This window comes from Fistularia commersonii, chromosome 35, assembly GCF_037954325.1.
Source record: "Fistularia commersonii isolate RoL2024-O1a breed Wild chromosome 35, RoL_Fcom_v1.0, whole genome shotgun sequence".
NCBI classification, from domain to species: domain Eukaryota; kingdom Metazoa; phylum Chordata; class Actinopteri; order Syngnathiformes; family Fistulariidae; genus Fistularia; species Fistularia commersonii.
In genome coordinates, this window is record NC_141318.1 from 4783680 (window position 1) to 4806465 (window position 22786).

Consider the following 22786-nt stretch of genomic DNA (forward strand, 5'->3'; position numbering starts at 1 on the left):
CTGCGAACGACCGGCGAACATCGTCCAAAACAAGTTTTAAAGAGCAAACCAGCATAAGACGGCACGGGTTCGTCTGACGAGCGCACGCGAAAACACTCGCTCGCTCGGTGTCCACCTACGCGGTGTTTTTCCGAACATCTCGCTATGACCGGTGCGCTCGCCCGAGACATAACACCGTCCCGGGCCCAACGGCGGTCTCGTTGTTTAAGTCTGTCTGACGGCTACGTCGGACTCGATTCCGCAAAGTTATTTTTCCCTCCGTCCTCCAGCGGCGCACATCGGTGACGCCTTTCTCCGCCTCCCCTTCCCCCCCCGCAGGCAGATCATAAACACGACGCATCTCACACACCCAAAGACCGGAATTCCATCGATTTACGAGTCGTGTTATATAATCCGCGGGATTCGGTTCGGAATAAAATCGGTCACCGGCCAGAAGATGAGTCTGTTTTTTTTTTTTTGAAGAAGAAGAAATAATAATCAGACGTTGGCGTAGGGTGAGAGGCAGGACGCGGCGGTGGTCCGCTGGCCCGTCGAACTTTCCATGTTTCTGTCTGTGGTGGTGCTGGTGTTACTGCCCAGCAGGCACAAAAACACACACACACACACACAGCGTCAGACTTTCCTGCACAGTCGCTCCTGCAGCCGCCGCCGCCTCCATTGTCCCCTCCCGTCCTCTCCGCCCGAAGACGCATCTTCTTGTTTTTCTCCAAATCGACGTCCGGGGATTTTTTTTTTTTTTTTTTCTAGAAGGTTGTCTATGCTGTTAAAAAATGTCCCTTTTTTTTTTTTTTTTTTTTTTACTCCTTTGTAAAACGAAGTCCCCGAACCCACCCTTGGAGAGGCTGCGGAGGCCTTCGAAAAAAGGGGTCGACCTTTCGGATGCTCCAAGACGGCCCGCTATCGGTCGATCAACGCGTTGAGGCTTTTCTCTCGCGGAGCCCGAAACCGCGGTGACGATCCAAAGATCGCTCCCCCTCCCCCGTCCCGAATCCGGTTCCTCTTTCCGGCTCCCCTTCCCACCCATCACTTATTCACCGTGTCACTTGACGCACCGTTTTTTTTTCCACTTACGGTGCAATTCCCACTCTCGCTGGCGTGACATATTAACGGGCTGTTCCTCCTTGTATCAGCAAGATGTTTGTGCAACACCGCGGATGTCCGTCTGTTTCTGTAACCCAGAGTGATGGGGAGGGAGGACGTAGGTGAAGTTCATGCATGAGCACGTTTACTTATTAAAAACGTCCCGCTATCGAACCGAGCGCCGCCGGTCGGGGTGGTCCGAGACGCGGAAAAATAAGGTGAGGGGCGACGGGGTGGCAAGTGGGAGGAGTGTGTGTCATCCCGATGAGGAGAGGCGGTGGCTGCGGTGTTTTGATCGAAGTCCAGGAGATGTGGGAGAGGAAAGAGGGGTGTGAGAGAGGGAGGGAGAAAGTGAGAGAGAGAGAGAGAGAGAGAGAAATATTTCCACCCACCCAACAAGGAGACACTCATAAACGGCAGACAGACGGCGGGAGAGTCAGAGAGACGCTGGATCGGAGGGTGACGGAGCAAACGGACGGACGGACAGACAGACAGGTGGTCCATCTGCAGATGTTTTAACAAACAGCGAGGAGAAGTCAGAGCGAGAGCCTGAAAACGCTCGCCGTCTAATAAACCCTCGAGTCCAGACTTGAGAAAAACACCGGCATCTGCAAGGTGTGAGGGGGAGAAAGTCCAGTAAGGACACACACTGCACTCTTTATTCCCACCCCCCCCGCCGCCCCCCCCTCGCGCTCTCACACACTTCTAGAAAGCAGCCGGGGTTGCAGGGTGTGTGTCGCCCCGGCCAGAGGAGCAGGACTTCTCATCTCGAGCGAGCGGAGAGAGAGAGAAGAGAGAGAAAAAGAGGAGGAACGAACGGGTGGATGGATGCCTTCTGCAGACTCAGCGGCCTGGACCCTCTCTGGGTGAGTGTGATCTTTGACCCCCCCGTCCCAAATAACATCTCCTCTAATTTCTCTTTAAAAAGTAATCAGTGAGTGATTTCTTGCCTGCTTTGGATGATCGTGTTTGACCGCTATGTAATAAATTCACCCTTCGCTCCGAGCGAGGACGTCTTTACAAAATCGGGGGGTTTGAATAAACCCGACTTGATTGCATCCGATGCGGAGAAGACGATTATTAGATAGCGGGGTCTCCACGTGCGTCCAAAATCGAACGGTTTAGCTCAGCTCAAAAAAAAAAAACACAGGAATGAACATCTTTCCAGCTGGAATGCAAAAATCATTGACTGCACTCAACCTGCCTGTACCCCCACTCCCTCTTTATGCTTCTGGTTTTTATTACAACTCTCTCTCCCCCGTCGTCGCCCCTGCAAAGCCCTCCAAACTAAAATCCAATCGAGAGAGTTAGAAGTCGGACGCAAACACCCGACCTCATATATATATATATCAATTTTTCGTTTTGCACACTGCCTGCAAAACAACGCCTTCATTAAACCTTTCGCATTGTTGTGTAATGATGTCACGGCCGTCCCGGCGGTCGCACCCCCGGGGGGGGGGGGGGACAGGTTTTTATACAGCGTGCACGAGGTCTGATCCAGAAACACCTCGAGCTGCCGAGGGGGCGGGGGGAATCATTCATGTGTTTTTTTGTTTTTTTTTTTGAAAAAGAAAACCGGAGCCATATGTATTCGCTTCAGCGGCTCACATTGTTTGCATTGGCTTTTTTTTTTTTTTTTTTTTTTCAAGGCGCCAAACGACTAGGCGGCGTTCTATAAGTCCGCTTCGCATCGGCGTGTCGGGCAGGTAAAAATAGACACCCCAGTTGCACCGCGGCTGCTAGCGTTGGAGCGCGTTCAAAAAACCCGGGGCGTCGAACATAAAAGCGCTCTTTTCGTCTCGCTGCCACCGACCGCAGGAGTCGGAAGGGTCCGCGAAAGTAGCCTCCCACTCGCTGCCTCGTAAGATTTATGGTTAAAGTGGACCCGTCGAGACCCCTGATACGTGCGGAGCGTGGCGTCGCGTCGCCCTCGACGGCGCCGTCGCTATTCGGCGGGGGGGAAAAAAAAAGGTCATTTCGAATTCATTCGAAATCGTCCACCTGCGGGGGATTCTCAGACGGACGGTTGTTGCGTAACCGTTTTCGCCGCGGCCGTCTACGACCGCGACCGCCCTCCTTTGTCTTGGGCCAGACAGAGCCGCCGCGCTCGGGCCCAGCTGAACCACTTCCTGTGGCGTGCCCGCAGCCGGACGCCTTGCCCCCATCATTTGGTCGGCGAGGTGATGAACAAGCGGAGCCGGATAAACAACGAGCCGTTGGGTTTCATTCATGAGCCCATCCTGGCTCCTCTGCGCTGTTATGTAACCTCATAAAAAAAAAAAAAAAGAAAAACATTTCCAGTGCACCTCCCCCTGCGCAGATTTGTATATTTAACACGCGTTATTATTAGTATAATCTCCGACCACGGGGGTCAAACGTGTCGCCGCCCAAAGTCGTCCTCGAATGAGGACACAAACTAGAGGCAGGGTTCGGAATGGGGGGGAAAAAAACAATGAATTAAGACGTTGCTTTTCAGAACAAAGAAAAGTGACGGGTTTTTGATTTAGCTGCGGTTTGACCTTGAGCCGCCATGCTGGATGTGAATCCAAGCGGCAACTTGTTGCGTTCGCCTACGTGCTCTACCCTGAACTCTGGATTATCTCCGAAACGCAGGACTGGAACCGCACGTGGTACACGGCCAATCCGGACCTGACCCAGTGCTTCCAGAACACGGTCCTGGTCTGGGTCCCCTGCGTCTACTTATGGCTGCTGGCGCCCTTCTACTGCCTCCACCTCTACTGCCATGACCGCGGACGCATCGAGACGTCGTGCCTTTGCAGCGCCAAGATGGTGAGGATTCGCGGCTTCCTCTTTTCCTTCCAGCTGCCAATCATTCGCCTCCGTTGAACCACCTGACTTCATGTACCGCATCCATAAACCTCCTTGGTCTAGGACTGCAACCTTAGCGTCCTTCTACCGAGATCTTCGCTCTGTCTCCCCCGTGCATGTCCAAACCATCTCAGTCTGACTTTATCTCCAGGACATCTAACGTGCGCCTGCTCCCCGACGGACTGACTTTTCCCCAAAGAGGAAATCAGCATCGTCCTATCCGCTACCTCGATGCCGACGCGCACAACATGGCCGCTCTCCCCGGCCCCTCCTAACTCCCCTTTCCCCTTCAGGTGCTGGGCTTCCTGCTGGCTTCCTTTGGCTGCGTGGAGTTCTTCTACATCCTGCTGGAGAGAAGCCAGGAGATCCATCAGCACATGGTCTTCCTGCTCAGCCCCATCATACGCAGCATGACCGTGGTAAATATCCCGCCGACCTTACGGCCGCAGGCTTACATGACAAGCGGCGCCCTCCGACCCCGAGAGATCCATAAATCGCCGATATAGGCTACTAGCGTGTTAGCGCTCGCGCTCCGAGCGACAGGCTCGTTTCTGGGAACGATCCGGCCCGCGTCGATCTGGTTCAGACGCCGACGCGCAAACACATAAAAGAATTTTTTAACAGAGCCGTGCGTTGGCCGGTCACCGAGGTGCAAAGCTGCAGCGGCCAAGGCTAGATTCGCAGTGCCGCGGGCGGGGCAAATACCGCAATACTCCGTAAACACAGCCCTGTATTTGACCACCATCCATCTGGGGGGGGTGGGGGGGGGGGCGACATATGTACCGACAGCTCCCGCCATCTGATGCGGAGGTCGGTAAACTCTCAGCGCCGTGGAGAATGTGATTGTTTGGTGCTACGGTGTAACAAACGTGCGGCCGCGCATCATCTAAATACGATTTCAGAGATCGATGTGAAGCGTAGTTTCCATTTATGATCCAGAGCAAGGGGTCGGGGGGGGGGGGGGGGGGGGGACATGATACCCCTGCACCTGAGATGGAAGAAATTTGCTTCGAGTGGTAAATCACGTACGGGGATCGGAGAATTAATAATCTTTCCACCGTGATTTCTCGGTCAATTGACGGCCCGACGCCCCTAAGCTAACGTTTACATACCAATGCAGAAGTGCGAGTATGCGCTACATATGGCAGCGAGTACAAGTACCGACACGGAACTGGGGGGGCGGAACGCACGCGGCTCGCCTCCGAGGCTTTTCGGGGAGATGTCGAGATAACGTTATATATGCGCCGCGCGGAGGTTACCCGGCGGGCAAGTTAGTAGAGAGGCGAATACCTGCTCGAGCGCGGTAACCTACCGAAAATGTCCGCCGCTGCGCCCCTTAAACATCGCGAGCTACTCGCGACATCCGTCCCGTTTGTTTACGACACGGACGGTAACGCAAGTCCCAGATAGGACGACGTATGTTAGCGTACAACCCCTCCTCACAAAGCTTCCTCTCTCTGCGGCTCCTGTAAAATCTGACTCCCTCTGAGTCAGACAGCCTTACCGCCGGCGGTCTGCGCAGACTGCCGGGTAAATACCAGCACGTGTTCGGGGATGTTAAAAATACACTGAGAGGCCCTCTTGTATTAAGGACTTGAGAAAAAAAGAAAAAAAAAAAGTCGTCTAAATCGAGGACGTCGTTTATCGCGCCGTGAGCCTGCCGCAGACTATCCGCTAGGTCGCATCGCCCCGCGTCCTCGCGCGGCGCTGCAGGACTATCCGCGCCGGAGGGTGTAATTTTCTCCTCCATCATAACCCCGCCCTTCGCCCGGACCCGACCCAGACCGCCGCACGCATCCTCAGGGGAAACTTCTTCTCTCATCGGTATCGATAAACGCTATGACATAAGGCTGCAGCTCCGAATCCTCCGCCGCCTCCCTTTGCACCCCCCCGATCTCCTTCGAGTAATTATAAGGTCTTTTTATTTGAGGGCTTAGCGATAGACGTCCGCCCACGAGTTTGCGGAAACAGATGCGGAAGGTTTACGGCGGCGAGGCGAGTCAGGCTAGGATTAGGAGGGTTCCATTTCAAACGCGGGCCTGAGGTCGGGCTTTATGTTTATGCGCCGACGTCAGCCTCGACCGGGACGGGACAGAAAGTACCGGCCACCGCGGCGGTTAAGGGGAGTTCTCAAAAGCCCGGCGCCGGAAGCGGGTTGAAAATACACTTTGAGAATTAAAGCGACGCTGATAAATGCCCTTTATGCCGGAGAGGCTCGTACAGCGAAGGAGCAAAGCTGTTCGGCATCCTCTCGCCGATCAGCATCGGGTTTTACATTTTCCAGCTGCGGCGAACGTCTCTCGCCCGCCAGGAGGAGCCGCGCCGAGAAACCCGTCGGCGTTCGGGTTTTGTTTTATCAGTATTCCAGCACTGATGATAACTGTTTTTTTTTTTTTTTTTAGGGGCGACAGGGGATTTTTTTTTCCCCATATGCAGAGTAGATCAGGTGGCTGCAGCGGGAACGTCCCCGTTCCGCTTCGGGAGATACTCCACCAAAAAAAAAAAAAAAAAAAATAGGGGAAATCGTATTGATAAAATCGTAAAATGGTAAAAGACTAATAATATATGTATATGTATTCAAAAAAAGGCTTTTTTTTTTTTTTTGGGATATGCCAATAAATTCAACGCCATCAGATGTGTTTACGCTTTTGGCTTCTCCCCAGAAACATAACAAAATGTTTTAAAAACTGCAAAACTGCACCGAGGCTCCACGGCGGGAATCTCACATCACTTCCTGCCGATGTGAGACTCTTGTAATTACAAAACCGCCGGTTTATAACAGGACAGCGCTGCGGCTCATCCCTCGGTAACCAGCGCCCCCCTCCTCCTCCTCGCCGGTTTTTGGCGATGAGCTGCCACGACGCGGCGACGTGTGACTCAGACCCGTTCCCAGTCGGGGTACTTTGCAGGGTGGCGTCGCGGTACGACAAAAGCGCAAAAGCAAGTGAGGAGAGGGTGCCGCTTTGCCCCCTGCAGAAAGGGAAATCCCAGAAACTGAAGTCTCAGAGGGGGATAAAAGCTTGAATGGGGAAAAGCGAAATGCACGAGCTGGCCGTTTTATCAACGGGACGCTCCTGGTGATAAAATTTCCATCCCCGACGGAGGATGAGTTTTCCTTCCCCGAGCTGTTTATCAACGGCGAGTCACGGAGCTCTGGCTCGGCTCGCTGGCGGGGAAAGAGACGGAGTGGCTTCCTCTGGAGGCCCCGCGTATGAAACATCCTTAAATCACCCCCCCCCCCCCCGTCTCTGTCGCCGTCCAGATCCTGAGTTTGTGCATCATCCAGTTGGAGAGAGTGCGAGGCTGTCGCTCCTCCGTGTTCCTCTTCCTGTTCTGGGTCTTGGCAGTTGTTTGTTCCCTGGTGCCTCTCAGAGCAAAGATCCAGCTGGCCGTGGACGAGGTACGTACACCCGGCGAAATTTCGGCGACGAACGCCACGACGATCGAAATCGACCCCCCCCCCCCCCTCCTCCCCACCCCTGAGCTCGTTGAACCCGGCGAACCCGGGAATATCGAAGCGGGTCCTCTCCTGCCCAGTCTAGACACCCGTCTCCACCTCGGCTCTGGATATTCGCTACGTCAGCGAAAAAAGTCCCTGTTTCATCCCGCAATTTAACCAAGGTAACCCGAAGTTAACCGAGCGCTGGAGGATGATACTGCCAATTCTGGTCCAGCCCTGGTGTGTTTAGGTTTCCCCGCCCCCGCCTGTGTCTCCTGCGAGACACTGCAATCATTGTTTTCGGAATTGGGGGGCGCGCTTCTATTTACGCGCCCGTCGCCGTGGGGCAGCATTTGCATTTCTATAAAAAAAAACAAAAAAAAAAACACACACATCCATATTTCTGTTTTATCGTCCTCGGTGTGGCATTCCCACACCGCTCGCCGAGAGTAATGATGGCCCTGGGATAAACGCTGGTGAGTCGGACCGGCGGGCAGAGCCAGCGCCGCGTTTGCGGCCCCGCACCGTAAACACACAATCGGACGGGAGATCCGCACACAATGCACGTCTTTGTGTTTCACCCGCGTGCGGCCGTCCGTCTGTCGGACGCCGTTATATTGTTGGCCTCGCTATAGGAGCCGGGCGCATCCGCAGCATGCGGAGAATCTGACAACTCGCCAAAATAAGCTTTCTAGATATTCCTCGTTCGGGGTCTTGAGAACAAATCGACAGCCAAAACTAATTCTCCATTCAGAAAAAAAAAAATTTAAAATACCGATACCGATTCTGGTGTGTCGTATTTCAACACGTGCTTGTACAAAGAACGGGGAACATTCACGTTTTTTAAACCGACAAAATGCAAACAGAAGGCACGACTGATACTTCCTATTGTATTGGTATTTTCTTTTAAAATCTCCATCTATTTTATCCCGATTATTTTTCCCTAAACATCGCAGCATCCGTTAGCCTCCCCTTTGGAGAAACGGACGGACAGCGGAGGGAGGGGGGGGAGGGGGGGGGGGCGGACTTCACGGGAGGTCGAAAAACAAAAATGGCACAGCGGGCCTAGTTGTTACAGCTCACCTCAGCATATTTCCCTGACACGGCGCGTAAATATTTACAGAGAAAGTGTCTGATTCACAATACGGCGCCGAAGGCCGGAGTTGACAGGGTTCATATATTCTGGACCCGGGGCCATCCTTAGCCGCTTGACCTACATTTTTCCCGACCATTTGCCGCCCACCCTGACCCGTTTTTTTTTTTTTTAAACACCGTGCGGCCGGATCCGTTTGGCCTCCCGCTCCCACCTTTTGTGTTATATCTCCTCTCTCGGTGCGCCATCTCGCTTTTTTTTTTTCGTAGAATTTCACTGTTTACCATGGCTGCTGCACAACGGGCCGGCTGTGGCGGCGGCGGCGGCGGCAGTTGACCGAGCAGTAAACAATGCCCGGTGCCAAAACCCACAATTTGTGTACGTCGAGAATAACACGCCAGCGCGACATTGCACAAAAGTCTGTGACTGGTTAATATCACAGCTGCTTCTTTGATTGAAAGCGAGGCTGCTGGGTTAGTAAAACCACCATCTCCCTATTTACAGATATAGGCTTTTTAGCGTGACTTGAGGCAGATTTAACTGTTGCTTTATTTATTTAAAGAGCGCCATTAAAAAACGTCGGGTTCTTCGTCCCGGATTTAGAGGAAAGGTCTAAAATACACTTTATTGTGACTGCGATCCTGGTCTGGCATACAAAACCATATACCCCCGGCTATACGCTGCGCAGGTCCGGGGGGCGGAGGGGGGGACGGTATAATTAATCCGCGCAAAAAAAAGAAATGCCGGCGAAGACGAGCGGCGGTCAGGAAAAACCGCGGGATGTTGTGCGATTTGTCGACCGCGGCGGCGGCGGAGGAGGAGACGGAGCCGCCAGAAAACACCCTGACCCCGTTAAGAAAACGCGACCCTGTTAAGTTTTTTGGTGTTACCCGCAAAAAAAACAAACAAACACTGACAAAAGAAGGTCTGGAATAGATGAAAAGAAATATTTCGTCTCCTGAGTCAGTCTTTTCCCCTCCCCTGCAGGGAATTGCCTCGGACATCGTGAGATACCTCGCCTTCTTCTCCTACTTCAGCATTCAACTGGCCCAGCTCTTCCTGTGCTGTTTCGCCGACCAGCCCCCGGAGGGGAAAACGGTCTCCGAAAAGGTACGCGGGGGGGGGGGTTTCGGGTACGACGACCCGCTTCTGTCAGAAACATCCACGCCCGCTCCGACACTCGGGGACGGCGAACGCCTAAACGTTTTTTTTTTTCCGCCTTTCGTCCGAAACGTCCTTTTTCCCTTTCTCCGCGGGAAACGATGATGTGATTCACCGCCTCCCTGTTTCCCCTCCCACACGTTCACCACTCTGGCTTCCTGTGAAGGCTGTGCGAATGAGAGTTGTTTTTCCTGTTTGCCACCGACACGACTCACTCGCTTCCGTCTCGGGTGTCACTTCCGAAGGCCGTTCGGACGCCGCGACCGCACGAGCGCCGAGCAGCGAAGCGGTATTGCTTCCCCCCCTCCCCCGATTGGCAGGTGGATCCCTCGCCCGATGTGAAATTCCCAACCCCCTACCATCCAAAAGGAAAAGTCCCGGGGCTGCGGCTGCAGAAGCCGCAGTCTGGCGGGGCGGACACGCCCGCTGCTGCGTCGGCCGCCCCACACTCCGGTTAGACTTACTCACCGGAAGAGTAGCATGAAACGCCATATTACTGACGACGAGGAGCGCAAATACCTCTGTGAGGGGGCGGCGGCGGCGGCGGCGGCGGCGGCATATGGAATGATCCCACAGGGTTCACAAGAAGGCAAACTTTGTGTTTTTCGTGTCTGCGTACGCATCCGCTGTCGGGGCAGCGAGAGATGACACATTTCCGCCGTCTGCGCCCGACCTCAAAACATCGTTTTAGCTGCAACACTGAACTCTATTTATCCGTCCCCGTGTGAGTCCGAGGGCTCGGCTCCCCGCGATCAACCGCCCGACGGGCCCCTCTCATAAGTCCGCCATTCACCGACGCGCACGCCTTTGCTCGTGTTTTGAAAATCCCATGAGAAGTGAGGGGGGGAGTTTAAGTCTGGATTTTTTTTTTTGTTTGTTTCTTTCGCAGAATCCCTGCCCGGTGAAAGATGCCTCGTTCCTGTCCAAGATCCTCTTCTGGTGGTTTACGGGGTAAGAGTCCCCGATGAGCCGTCTCGCGCTCGGGGGGCCGAACTCGCGACGCTAACGGTTCTCTCACCCGACGACTCCTCAGGCTGGTCGTGAAAGGCTACAGGACCCCTCTGGCGGCGGAGGACCTGTGGACCCTCAGGGAAGAAGACACGTCACACAAGATCATCTCCGAGCTGCAGGAGGACTGGACGGCCGAGTGCGCCAAGATCCAAAAGTGAGGAGAAAGACGTACCGCTAACACGCGTCGCGGCGTAAACACGCGAGAGCTACGGGCCTCTCGGCAAGCCGACGGCCGCTACTATTGACTTCTAGGCGTCGATTCCGTTTCACTGTCGAATGTGCTTGGATAAAGCCAGACGCTGACCAATCGGAAGGCCCGAAAACAGGTTCAACCGTAACCCCCTTGAACCCCCCACCTCTACCCAGGCAAGAGAAAGCCCTGACATCGGGCGCGGCGTTGGGGAGCCGACTTCCCGACCAGGCTCAGCTCCTCCGCAAGCTGCAGAAGGAGCAGAGCTCCGGTTTCTTCCTGCTCAGGACCCTGGCGCGCAAATTCGGCCCGTACTTCCTGACCGGGACCCTGTGCATCATATTCCACGACGCCTTCATGTTCGCCATCCCGCAAGTGCTGAGGTACGACTCCCCGAAATAAAAACGGCTTATTTCGACGAGAATGTCGGTATTTTGTTCGGGGGTTGTGTTGTTTGTCGGAGCGCCCCCCCCCCCCCCCACCCCTTGCAAAAATAACATTTTTGAATCTTGTTGTTCACGTCGTGCCCAATAAGTCCCTTTGCAAGATAGGAATGCGGTTTGAGATTACCGAGAAGGAGGTCAAATAAACGTGTCATTATATTTGGAATGTGTTATTGTTGAATGTGACAAATATAACTCCGTCAGTCTCTGATTTCCTTTATATTGCACAAGGCCGCTGCCAATATTTCCCAACCTCAAGTCAGACTGAAATTACCTGGACGGACGGCAATCTAGGCCATAAGAGGAAAAAATAACTTTAAGTGTGTTGTTTTTTTTCCTCCCCTTTCTTTTTTTTTTTTTTTTTTTTTCCTTGAGGGGGGGTCGATACTCTTTGTGTGATAATTGAGATCTACATGTCACTAACTCTCTCCGGGACCGTATGCATGTCAGCGCCTCTTTTCTTTTTTTTTTTTCATTTAATCATCCGCGACAGCGGGATGTGACAACAGTGGGAACGGGTCACGGCTGACCGGGCGAGGCGGTCCGCCTTGCCAGACTGGAATGTTGTTGTTGATGCGTAACGCGGAGAGAGTGGAAGTGTTAATTACCGTCGCTGAGCGGCGAGCGAGGAAAAAAGGGAGACCAGACCGCAGATCTCTGCGCGGCAGCGACGGGGGCGAGGAGGGACGAGGGGCCGGGATTCGCTGCAACAACAGCGGCTAGAAAGTCGGAGGAGGCTCGAAACGGCAGAAATGCCGTCGGGCCCACAATAAGGAAGCCGCAGTGCCAAGTGTGAGGGCAGCCCGGCCGCAAGCCGGAGCGCTGTTGTGCAACCCGAGCCACTTTGTGTGGCCGGCGCCCAAGGCCGTCGGTCGGTCGGTCGGTCGGTCGGGTAGCGCACGACGCGAGTCCGATACGGGCCGATCGAATAAAAACAGTCAAATGCGTGTTGACGGCGAAATCGTTGCTTTCAAGGGGGGGAAAAGATTTCCCTTCGGATCTAGAATGACAGCTTTTCCGCGCTCCATCCGCAGCCTCCTTTTGGGATTCATGAGGGACGAAGACGCGCCGCTGTGGAAGGGCTACTTCTACGCCACGCTCATGTTCCTGCTCTCCTGCCTCCAGTCCCTCTTCAACCACCAGTACATGTACACTTGCTTCACTGTGGGAATGAGGGTGAAGACGGCCGTGATGGGCCTGGTTTACAGGAAGGTGGGTGAAAACCGCGAACCGGCTGACCTCCAGACGCAATAAATCACCTCTCCGATGGCGAGGGAGAAAAAAAAAAGCCCGTAAAAAGAGCGGGCGTCGTATGATTAACGGCCGCTACCTAAGAAAGCTTGACAAGGGTTAGAAACGGCGGCGGAGGGCTAAAACGTCTTTGTCTGTGTCGTCGACCAGTCTTTGGTGATAAACAGCGCTGCCAGGAGGACGTGCACGGTCGGGGAGATCGTGAACCTGGTCTCGGCAGACACCCAGAAGCTCATGGACTTTGTGGTGTACTTCAACGCCGTCTGGCTGGCCCCGATAGAAATCGCCCTTTGCCTTTTCTTCCTCTGGCAGGTACGCGAAAACGCACGAAAGCTCCCGTTCTTGTATTTCCCGAACCGAACACCGATTTAACGTGCCATTTTTTTTTTTTTTACTTTTCTTTCTTAGCACCTCGGCCCCTCCGCTCTGGCGGGAATCGCCACCGTCATCCTGATTTTCCCGCTGAACGGATTCATAGCGAAGAAGCGAAGCAAACTGCAGGTGAGCGCCCTTGGTGTTCCCCGCAGGACGCCGCGGCTAGTTGACAAAACAGCTGAAGGGGCCGCGTGTGGGCGTTTGGCCTTGGATGGTATATTCTCCCTTGTGCTTTTTGATGTCTGCCGCGTATAATGTGTTTAAAAAAAACCCAACAATGACAGGAAAGGGCGGGCGGGCAAGGACGTAATATTTCATTTCTTTGGAGAGACAACAGACGGCTCTGTAAATTGGCATACCGATTGGATGGAAAACAGTCCTAAACGCAGCGACCGCACTACTGGGGCTGAGTTGTTTCCTTGCCATAAAAGTCACCAAATTGTGACAAGTATTACACGATGTTCAGTAAAAAGCACCGCAGCTCTAATGAGAGCGGACCGACCCGATGTTCGGCGACGCATATTTCTGCCTCGCTCTGGTAAATCGTCTTTCCATGGTGCCCTAGTTTGAGCGTTTTTTTTTGTTGTTTTTTTTTCTCCTTTTAACCGTAAAACGTCTTCTTCCCGCCACCCCCTGATAAAACAGGAAATCCAAATGAAGTTCATGGATGGACGCATCAGGCTGATGAATGAGATCCTGAACGGAATAAAGATTCTCAAGTTCTACGCTTGGGAGAAGGCCTTCCTGGAACAAGTCTTAGGCTACAGGCAAAAGGAACTCAAGGCCCTGAAGAAGTCACAGATCCTTTACTCCATCTCCATCGCGTCCTTCAATTCTTCGTCCTTCCTCGTAAGTGCGGTTGTCCTCCGCGAAACCCTGACTTTGCACACCGTTTTGGATCGATCTCATCGGCGAGATCCTACGACCCCCCTGAAAAATCTCACATATCTCAACTCGCATCCGGTATTCGGAAAGAGGCTTTCTTTACCTGACGGCGGTAACGTTGGCCGTGTCCTCGCGCAGATCGCCTTCGCCATGTTCGGGGTCTACGTGACGCTGGACGACAGGAACGTCCTGGACGCACAGAAGGTTTTCGTGTCGATGGCGCTGATCAACATTCTCAAGACGCCGCTCAGCCAGCTTCCGTTCGCTATCAGCACGACCATGCAGGTGAGGACGTTATCTGACGTTAGTCATCTTAACCCTCATATTATGTTAAGGGTCAATTTGACCCATGTCACCCATTGACCCAATGGGTCAAATTAACCCTTAACATAATACGAGGGTTAAAGGGTATGATTTACAGTCGCACCTAAGCGGGAGTGTTCTGACTCGGTGGGTGTCGGTCTCGGTCTCAGGCCCTGGTTTCGCTGAAACGCCTGGGGAAGTACCTGTGCTCCGAGGAGCTGAAGGTGGAAAACGTCTCCAAGGCCCCGCTGAGTTCCGGTGAGAACCCCGCCTCTCTAGAACCACTACCACAGCTTCCGACGGCCGTGTCTACCGACCGGTAGACGGCCTAATGACAGGATGTTCCCGTTTGGCGGCTGCATGTAAATCACGGTGTGAATTCAGACCTTATGATTCATGCAGAAATGTAAAAAAAAAAAAAAAAAAAAAATGTTTTTTTCATATCTATGTGCACCGCGCTTCGCCGTCTGTGATCCATCAACACCTCCTAAGACAGCCTGTGAAAAAGGCGACAGCTCTGTAATTTGTATGATTAAGCAAATTCACTTGTAATTACGCCCAGGCTGCGCTCCAACCGCTGACTTCAGGGGGGCGGGGGAATTCGCTGGGAGAGATTTACCCGTCGCTCCGCTTGAAACACCTTTAAGTGGTATAATTTCAGGCTTCGCTCATTAGGCGGTGTTTACTTTTTTTTTCTCTCAGACGGGGAGGATGTGGCGATTGAGAATGGAACCTTCAGCTGGTCTGCGGAGGGCCCGCCGTGTCTTAAAGGGTATGATTTATGACGGCGAAACATCGAATGCATGGCAAAGCGGGCGCGAAACTTACGGCGCAACGCGCGCCTTCGTTCGACAGGATCACGGCCCGGGTACCGCGGGGTTCCCTCGTCGCCGTGGTTGGACACGTGGGCAGCGGAAAGTCCTCGCTGTTGTCCGCCATGCTCGGGGAAACGGAGAACAGAGGAGGTCACGTCACCGTGAAGGTATGGCGTTTACGCTCGCCGAGCAAAGCTCTCACCGAACCGGATGTGTCGTTTCGCAAGTCGCGATAATATCTCTGTCCCCCGCAGGGCTCCGTGGCATACGTACCCCAGCAGGCCTGGATCCAGAATGCCACGGTCCAGGATAATATCACGTTTGGCAGGGAGAAGCTGAAGACGTGGTACCAGCGCGTGCTGGAGGCCTGCGCCCTGCTGCCCGACCTCGACATCCTGCCGGCCGGAGACGCGACGGAAATCGGAGAAAAGGTAGCGGCGGCGTTTCCTCAGATAAGATAAGATAAGATAAGATAAGATTTATCCCGAAGGAAATTGTTGGGCCAGAGTTTCCAAGTAGGAAGGAGGGAGAATAAGAAATACAATAAAATATAAAGTGTCAAAATTAAGGCTATCAAGTGTTTTAAGGTCTTAAAAAGTACAAAGATTTGAATATTCCCTTCGGCTGAAGGGAGAGGAATTAAAAAGTCTGATGGTCTCAGGTAGAAAAGACCTCCCGTGGCGTTCAGTGGAGCTCCTCGGTGGGATCAATCTACGACTGAAAGAGCTCTGGTGGACTGACGGACGAAGCTACCTAGTGATATGTGCTACTTAGTGGTTACACGGTCGGGCTTAGGGGCGACCGAATTGCCTCGTCGGGTCTGGGAAACGTCGGGATTTGGTCTAAAATAGACCGAATTGATGCTACAGAGGCGCAACAAATCAGGACTGCACAAAGGACTGCATTTTGAGAAAAAAGGGGAAAAAAAAAAAAGAAGGATCCGGGATACGTAGTCCTTGGAGCGCTGGTCCGGAACCGCCGTCTCAGCAGTCCGTGGCCACCTACTAATAATCCAATTTACTCTGAAATGATGGCAAATGTCGTCCGCGCAGGGGCTGAACCTCTCGGGCGGACAGAAGCAGAGGGTGAGCCTGGCCAGGGCCGTGTATCGGAAGGCCGACGTCTACCTGCTGGACGATCCGCTGTCCGCCGTGGACGCGCACGTCGGACAACACATCTTCGATAAAGTCATCGGCCCGAAAGGCTTGCTGAGAGAGAAGGTAACCGGTATTTTATAAATAGCCCGGACGATTTAGCTTCCAAAGAGTATAACACCTTAACCACGGGACCTGCATTGTTGTTATAATTACGCCGAGACTACCACTTTACAGACATTCTTATTTAAGAAAGACGCAATTTGCGCATTGGATTTAACTTACGTGGTATTTTTCTGACTTGTGCGGCAGACCCGTATCCTGGTGACCCACGGGATGAGTTTCCTGCCACAGGCTGACCTCATCCTGGTCCTGGTAAATGGAGAAATCACAGAGAGCGGCTCTTACCAGGAGCTCCTCAGCCGCTGCGGAGCCTTCGCAGACTTCATCCACACGTTTGCCAGCACCGAAAAAAAGGAGAGCGCCATGCAGAGAGGTGAGGCCTCGCTCTGGTGACCGATACTGAAAATAGCCTTTAAATAAAGTCATTGCAAAATGCGAGAATCCCTATCTTGACCATTTATTTTCTTTTTACAGCCGGTTCCAGGAGGTCCAACGCACGTCTCAGCATGGTCGACTTCATGCCGTTCTCCAGAGACTTGTCCCAAGAGCAGCTCATCGGGTACAAAAGCACCCGTGTAAAATGTGCAAAAGCGCCAAGACTTTTGGCATCCCAAACAACTTTTTGTTTCCCCCCCCCCCCCAGGGGTGACACCACGAATACAAACCTGCAGAATATGGAACCCGTGTCCGAAGCCGACGAGGAACAGGTTCCCGAGGATCTGGGAAAACTCACGGAGGCCGACAAGGCGCGCACCGGAAGGGTAAGGGTATCCGGACGCGTCAATTGATCGACGAGACAAAAATATCGGTCGACAGAACTGACGCCGTTGTTGTGCGCCGCTCCGACGCAGGTGAGGTTGGAGATGTACAAGAAGTACTTCAAGACCATCGGCTTGGCCATCATCATTCCCATCGTCTTCCTGTACGCCTTCCAGCAGGGGGCCTCGCTGGCCTACAACTACTGGCTCAGCATGTGGGCCGACGACCCCATCGTCAACGGCACCCAGATTGACGCCGACCTTAAACTGTCCGTCTTTGGGGTTCTGGGCTTCGTACAAGGTCAGTCGGAAAAGATGAGAAAATGATAAAAGACGGCGGAGTACTGTATTTTAAATGCTCGGAGCCTTTTTTTTTTTTTTTTTTTGATGACGCATAACGTCCGCTCTCTTGCAGGCGTCGCTATCTTCGGCACGACCGTTGCCATCTCCTGCTGCGGCATCATCGCCTCGCGCCACCTGCACATGGACCTCCTGATCAACGTGCTGCGCTCGCCCATGTCTTTCTTCGAACGCACGCCCAGCGGCAACCTGCTCAACCGCTTCGTCAAGGAGATCGACGCCATCGACTGCATGGTGCCGGAGGGGCTGAAAATGATGCTAAGCTACGTTTTTAAGCTCATGGAGGTCTGCATCATTGTGCTGATGGCGACGCCCTTCGCCATCGTGATCATCCTGCCGCTGGCCTTCCTCTACGCTTTCGTCCAGGTACGAGCCCCTCGCCGCCACGAGCCAAGCTCGCCGCCGACGACTCGAACGCACGTACGCTTTTATGTTAAATGTGGCTCCGCAGCAGCCGGTTTTCATTACCGCGTGTTATTGGAAGGCTCCGGGCTCCAAAACCAATCCTGCTGATTTTGCTCTTCCTTTTTTCTATTTTGCTTCCCACCTGCTGACATGGGATTGCTCCGCACGTCTACTCTGAATTGTGGGAAACCCGGGGCTCACTCGTTAATGCAAACGTTTTACTTTTCCACTGCGGGCTACAGAGCTTCTACGTCGCCACATCCTGTCAGCTGCGGAGGCTGGAAGCTGTGAGCCGCTCGCCCATCTATACCCACTTCAATGAGACGGTGCAGGGCGCCAGCGTCATACGAGCCTTTGGAGATCAGTCCAGGTTTATTCTGCAGGCCAACAAGAGGGTCGACTTCAATCAGACGTCCTACTTTCCGCGTTTTGTGGCCACACGGTGAGATGAAATTCAATTATCGTAATACGCTTTAACTCGACGTATGAATATCCTCTGGCTCGGTTGAAGTTAATGTCTGAATCGATGTCTCGTCCAAAGGTGGCTGGCGGTAAATCTGGAGTTTGTGGGGAACGGCGTGGTGTTAGCCGCGGCTATTCTCTCTGTAATGGGGAAAAGTACCCTGAGCCCGGGCCTGGTCGGTTTGGCGGTGTCCCACTCCCTCCAGGTAAGACAGGTCTTGCAAAAAAAAAAAAATTAAAAAAAAAATTAAATTTAGAAAAAATTTTTTAAAAAAAAAGAATTAAATTAAAAAAAAAAAAATTGAATAAAAAAAATAAAATGCACACAAAGCTGAGGGGGCATCAAAAATTCACCTCATCCCATCCGGATCTCACAGGTGACTGGAATCCTGAGCTGGATCGTGAGATCCTGGACCGACGTGGAAAACAACATCGTCTCTGTGGAGAGAGTGAACGAGTACGCTGACACCGATAAAGAGGTCAGTCCTTTTGGCGCCGTGTACCGGATTCAATGCCGGATAGAATAGCCTCTTGGGATTCTTTACCCAGAAATACAAAAACCATACGACCGGCAGGCTCTGGACTCATTCTTTGTTTTGGCTTCATACAGGCCACTTGGAGCATAGAGGGCAGCTCGTTGCCTCTGGCTTGGCCCCAGACAGGCACCATTGAGTTCCAGGACTACGGGCTGCAGTACCGTAAAGGCCTGGAGCTGGCTCTGAAGGGCATTTCCCTGCATATTCATGAAAGAGAGAAGGTGAGTCACGTCACTTTGTTCACCAATATTTAAACATATCTGAAAATAGAAATTAACAGAATACAACATTTTTCCAGGTCGGCATTGTGGGAAGGACGGGAGCTGGAAAGTCCTCACTTGCCCTGGGAATATTTAGAATCCTCGAGGCAGCGAAGGGAAAGATCTTTATTGACGGCGTTAACATCGCTGACATCGGACTCCATGACCTCCGCTCACGCATTACTATCATTCCTCAGGTACGACAGTCGCGAAAAACAGAAAGTGAGCTCTGGCTTTTGTCACATAAGCCGCTTGAGATGCTCGCAAAGCTACGGCCAAAACACGCAAAGGCCTCGTAAGCTGCACGTTCAGTCCTGCAATGAATGCTGCCTTTCTTTCAGGACCCAGTGCTGTTCTCTGGCTCCCTCCGGATGAACCTTGACCCATTTGACAGCTACACCGATGAGGAGGTGTGGAGCTCTCTGGAGCTGGCTCACCTGAAGCACTTCGTCTCCAATCTGCCTGACAAGCTCAACCACGAATGCTCAGAGGGGGGAGAAAACCTCAGGTACGCGGTAGTCCGGCGTTATCCCGCGCTGAGGCGTCAATGCGCTGAAAAAATAGCTATCTGCACAAAGTCTGCAGAGTCTAACGTATCTGTGTTTATCCTCTCCTGTGTAGTTTGGGTCAGCGACAGCTGGTGTGCCTGGCCAGGGCTTTGCTGAGGAAAACCAAGATTCTGGTTTTGGACGAGGCGACCGCAGCTGTTGACCTGGAGACCGACACACTCATCCAGTCAACAATCCGCACACAGTTCGAGGACTGCACCGTTCTCACCATCGCCCACCGCCTGAACACTATCATGGACTACACGAGGTATGAAACTACCCAATTAAACGCGACCCTGTTTCGCATCGCTCCATCCGGTTAAAGTGGATTAAGCGGATTCGCCGAATCCTTTGTTTTCCGCTCGATAATTGTCGAGAAACAGCTAAAATGTAGACTGAAAGTAACTTGAACGGCTAAGCATTAGCTACAATAACTGCAGGAACTGAGTGAGATAATTAGCGCTCTTATATTAGCGGTCGGGACTTGAGAATAGTGGATTTTATGTAATAACCGCTATTAACATATTGACACATCGGGGTCATTCGCGGGACCTGCGGCACACACGTATGTTACAAACAAGTCCCACAAAATGTCAAACTCACGCCCGTCCTCCTCTTGCAGAGTGATTGTAATGGACAAAGGTTACATTTCCGAGATGGACTCTCCCTCAAACCTCATCGCACAGCGGGGACAGTTCTACCGAATGTGCCGGGAAGCCGGGCTGGTCTAGGCCTCCACCAGGAACCCTGGGGCTGGAACCAGGCGTGCGACTCTGGCACCTAAGCTGTGTGGCTCTCCAAACACACCTTGAATCAGCCGTCCCTCGTATTATGGCAGCTCAAAAACCACCTCTCCGCTAGGGCATTGTCGATGACTCTCAAGAGCGGCTGCAGATACGGAGCCTAATTCTAGGTTCATAATATGCATGGGCGCAGCGTCCCCAAATCACGAAAAGGCCATTTTTAACCTCAGATAACGAACGCTTAAAAGAACGGATTGCGGGGAGTCTGCTAGCTATAAACGATGTATATAGAGTAGTGGGGTCTTTATATTCCATGAAAGGATGAAGTCAAAGGCTGGATGTAAGGAGTACCACGAACCTAAAGGTGTTTCATTCTGTTTTTGAATGGAACCTATATTATTTTTCTAGTCTTATAAAGCACATGGCATATTTTTTTACATTGTCTCAGGCTTCTACATCGATGTTTACTCAAACTTTTTTTTTAACCGTGTTTAAAAAAAAAAAAAAAAAAAAAAAGAGATAAATGTCGCAGTTGCAGATTGATTGATAGATATGGTTTGTTTTGCTGTCCCAGAAACTGGGACAGGAAGTGTCCTGACACACTAACCTTCGCGGGGTTGACCCTGGCATACGGAAAGGGGGAATGAGGTTTTCATAGTCTTCAAAATTTTAGTTTGAAGCAGCCAATTCAGAATATTTATGTCAGATGGAAGAAGAAAAAAAAAAAAAAACACGAGGAAAACACTGAAATGCGCCAACACGTTAGCGAGCATCCAACTATGTTGTGGCTGTTTATTTTTATAAAAGTAAAATACATAAAAGCCGGTTAAAAAAAAAAAAAAAAAAAAAAAACCTTGCTGGTCGGATTTAACCTGACAACGAAATCAGGAAACCACCATGAATGAAGAGAACGCCTCTTAAAAGCAATGGTGATAAATCTCAGTGTGTGATTGTTTCTCTGCCGTCACCACACAACTCAGGCCTCACTCACATATGAAGAGAAAATAAATCAGCGTTGTTTTTGCTGATCTGACAAACTGTAAATAGTCCCTTTTGAACTTTGCTCTTGATACAATGAATATATGAACTTTTCAGAGAGAAGAGGCGTTTTCTATTTTGTCTTACTGGTTTAGACAATATATTCAAAGGAAAAAAAAAGCAACAAAAACAAACAAAAGTTTATTTATGTAATATTACAAAATGTATTAAATGACCTTACCATTCTGCAGATTGTATTATGTTTATACTTTTTATAAACATGCTTGTTCATTTTTCACTGACCAAATATTGTAATTGTAATGTTTTGTCCATACTACATGCTGGATAATAAAATGTATTTGAAAAAAAGTATGCACTATCATAGTACTTTATCTCTGCTAAAGGGAGGAAATGAATTTGAAATTTGCAATGATTATTTTCACCTTGAATCAGAATTAACTCCCAAGTGTTTTGAGACCCATTTATATTGCGTTCTATGTTACGCCCCGCAATATTCATACAACACTTCTTCTTTTGGCTTTTCACTTCAGGGGTCGCCACAGCGAATCGACTTTCTCCATCTAACCCTATTCTCTGTATCTTCCTCTCTCACACCAACGACCTTCATATCCTCTCTCACTACGTCCATAAATCTTCTCTTTGGTCTTCCTCGAGACCTCTCCCCTGGCAGCTCCAATTCCAGCATCTGTCTACCAATATATTCTCTATCCCTCCTCTGTACATGACCCAACCATCTCAGTCTGGCTTCTCTGACCTTCTCTCCAAAACATCTAACATGTTCTGTTCCTCTGATGGACTCATTCCTGATCCTATCCATCCTGGTCACTCCCAAAGAGAACCTCAACATCTTCATCTCTGCAACCTCTAGTCCATACATCATCGCTGGTCTCACCGCTGTCTTGTACACCTTTCCTTTTATTCTGGCCGATAGTCTTCTATCCCTTCGTACCCCTGACACTTTTCTCCACCCCTTCCAACCTCCTTGAACCCGTCTCTTCACCTCTTTTCCACACTCTCCGTTGCTCTGGACGGTTGACCCGAAGTACCTGAAATCCTCCAACTTCTTGATCTCCACTCCCTGTAGCCTCACCGTTCCCCCCGAGTTCCTCTCATTCACACACATATATTCTGTCTTGCTGTGACTAATTTCATTCCTCCCCTATCCAGAGCATACCTTCACCTTTCTAGATTTTCCTCTACCTGTTTTCTGCTCTCACTACAGATCACAATGTAATCTGCAAACATCACGGTCCATGGAGATTCCTGTCTCACCTCATCTGTATATAGAAACACATTGTATCTGCCTCTATACATGTGTGTTGCTTCAAAGTAACAGACTCTATAAAGTAATCGGGTGAAAAGCATCTTCATTAAAACTTAAAAAAGTTATTGCAGAATAAGTGTGCTCCTCACATCAACCAAACATTTCCAACACTGGCAACTCAAAGTAAACTAGTAAAGCTCATTCTCACGCATGCAACCAGCAAGGTAATTCATTCTTATTACTGTTCTTCAAATATAATTCGGAGTATATATACATATATATGTGTGTGTGTGTGTGTGTGTGTGTGTGTGTGTACAATATGTTAGGACAACATGCATCATTTCCACCAGCTGGGACCT

The 22786-nt window shown here is 51.4% G+C and overlaps 1 protein-coding gene and 1 long non-coding RNA gene across 2 annotated transcripts; one reads left to right on the plus strand and one right to left on the minus strand.

Annotated features, from left to right (window-relative positions):
- The first annotated feature begins 1771 nt into the window (after positions 1-1771).
- On the plus strand, positions 1772-21035 carry abcc6a (ATP-binding cassette, sub-family C (CFTR/MRP), member 6a). The gene is made up of 31 exons (XM_086142579.1): positions 1772-1946; positions 3694-3870; positions 4203-4328; positions 7172-7309; positions 9429-9551; positions 10492-10553; positions 10636-10767; positions 10980-11186; positions 12281-12458; positions 12648-12809; positions 12906-12998; positions 13518-13721; positions 13896-14042; positions 14231-14318; positions 14763-14832; positions 14916-15042; positions 15130-15306; positions 15928-16095; positions 16282-16465; positions 16567-16651; positions 16736-16853; positions 16944-17151; positions 17266-17576; positions 17858-18057; positions 18157-18283; positions 18455-18556; positions 18688-18834; positions 18912-19070; positions 19215-19381; positions 19495-19689; positions 20044-21035. The coding sequence occupies exons 1-31, from the start codon at positions 1905-1907 to the stop codon at positions 20150-20152; spliced, it is 4533 nt and encodes a 1510-aa protein (XP_085998705.1). The 5' UTR covers positions 1772-1904; the 3' UTR covers positions 20153-21035.
- LOC147213949 (uncharacterized) lies at positions 16002-18453 on the minus strand. The gene is made up of 4 exons (XR_015104435.1): positions 18432-18453; positions 18238-18294; positions 16255-16341; positions 16002-16083 (listed from the first exon to the last, which is right to left on the minus strand). It is a non-coding gene; the product is annotated as an uncharacterized LOC147213949 (long non-coding RNA).
- Positions 21036-22786: the final 1751 nt, after the last annotated feature.

What these genes read in the sequence shown, in the direction of transcription:
- abcc6a (XM_086142579.1), top strand. Translation starts at nt 1,905, where the DNA reads ATGGATGCCTTCTGCAGACTCAGCGGCCTGGACCCTCTCTGG. An exon ending in GCCTTTGCAGCGCCAAGATG is followed by an intron (nt 3,871 to 4,202) that starts GTGAGGATTCGC and finishes TTTCCCCTTCAG; the next exon opens with GTGCTGGGCTTCCTGCTGGC. An exon ending in CTATCAGCACGACCATGCAG is followed by an intron (nt 14,043 to 14,230) that starts GTGAGGACGTTA and finishes TCTCGGTCTCAG; the next exon opens with GCCCTGGTTTCGCTGAAACG.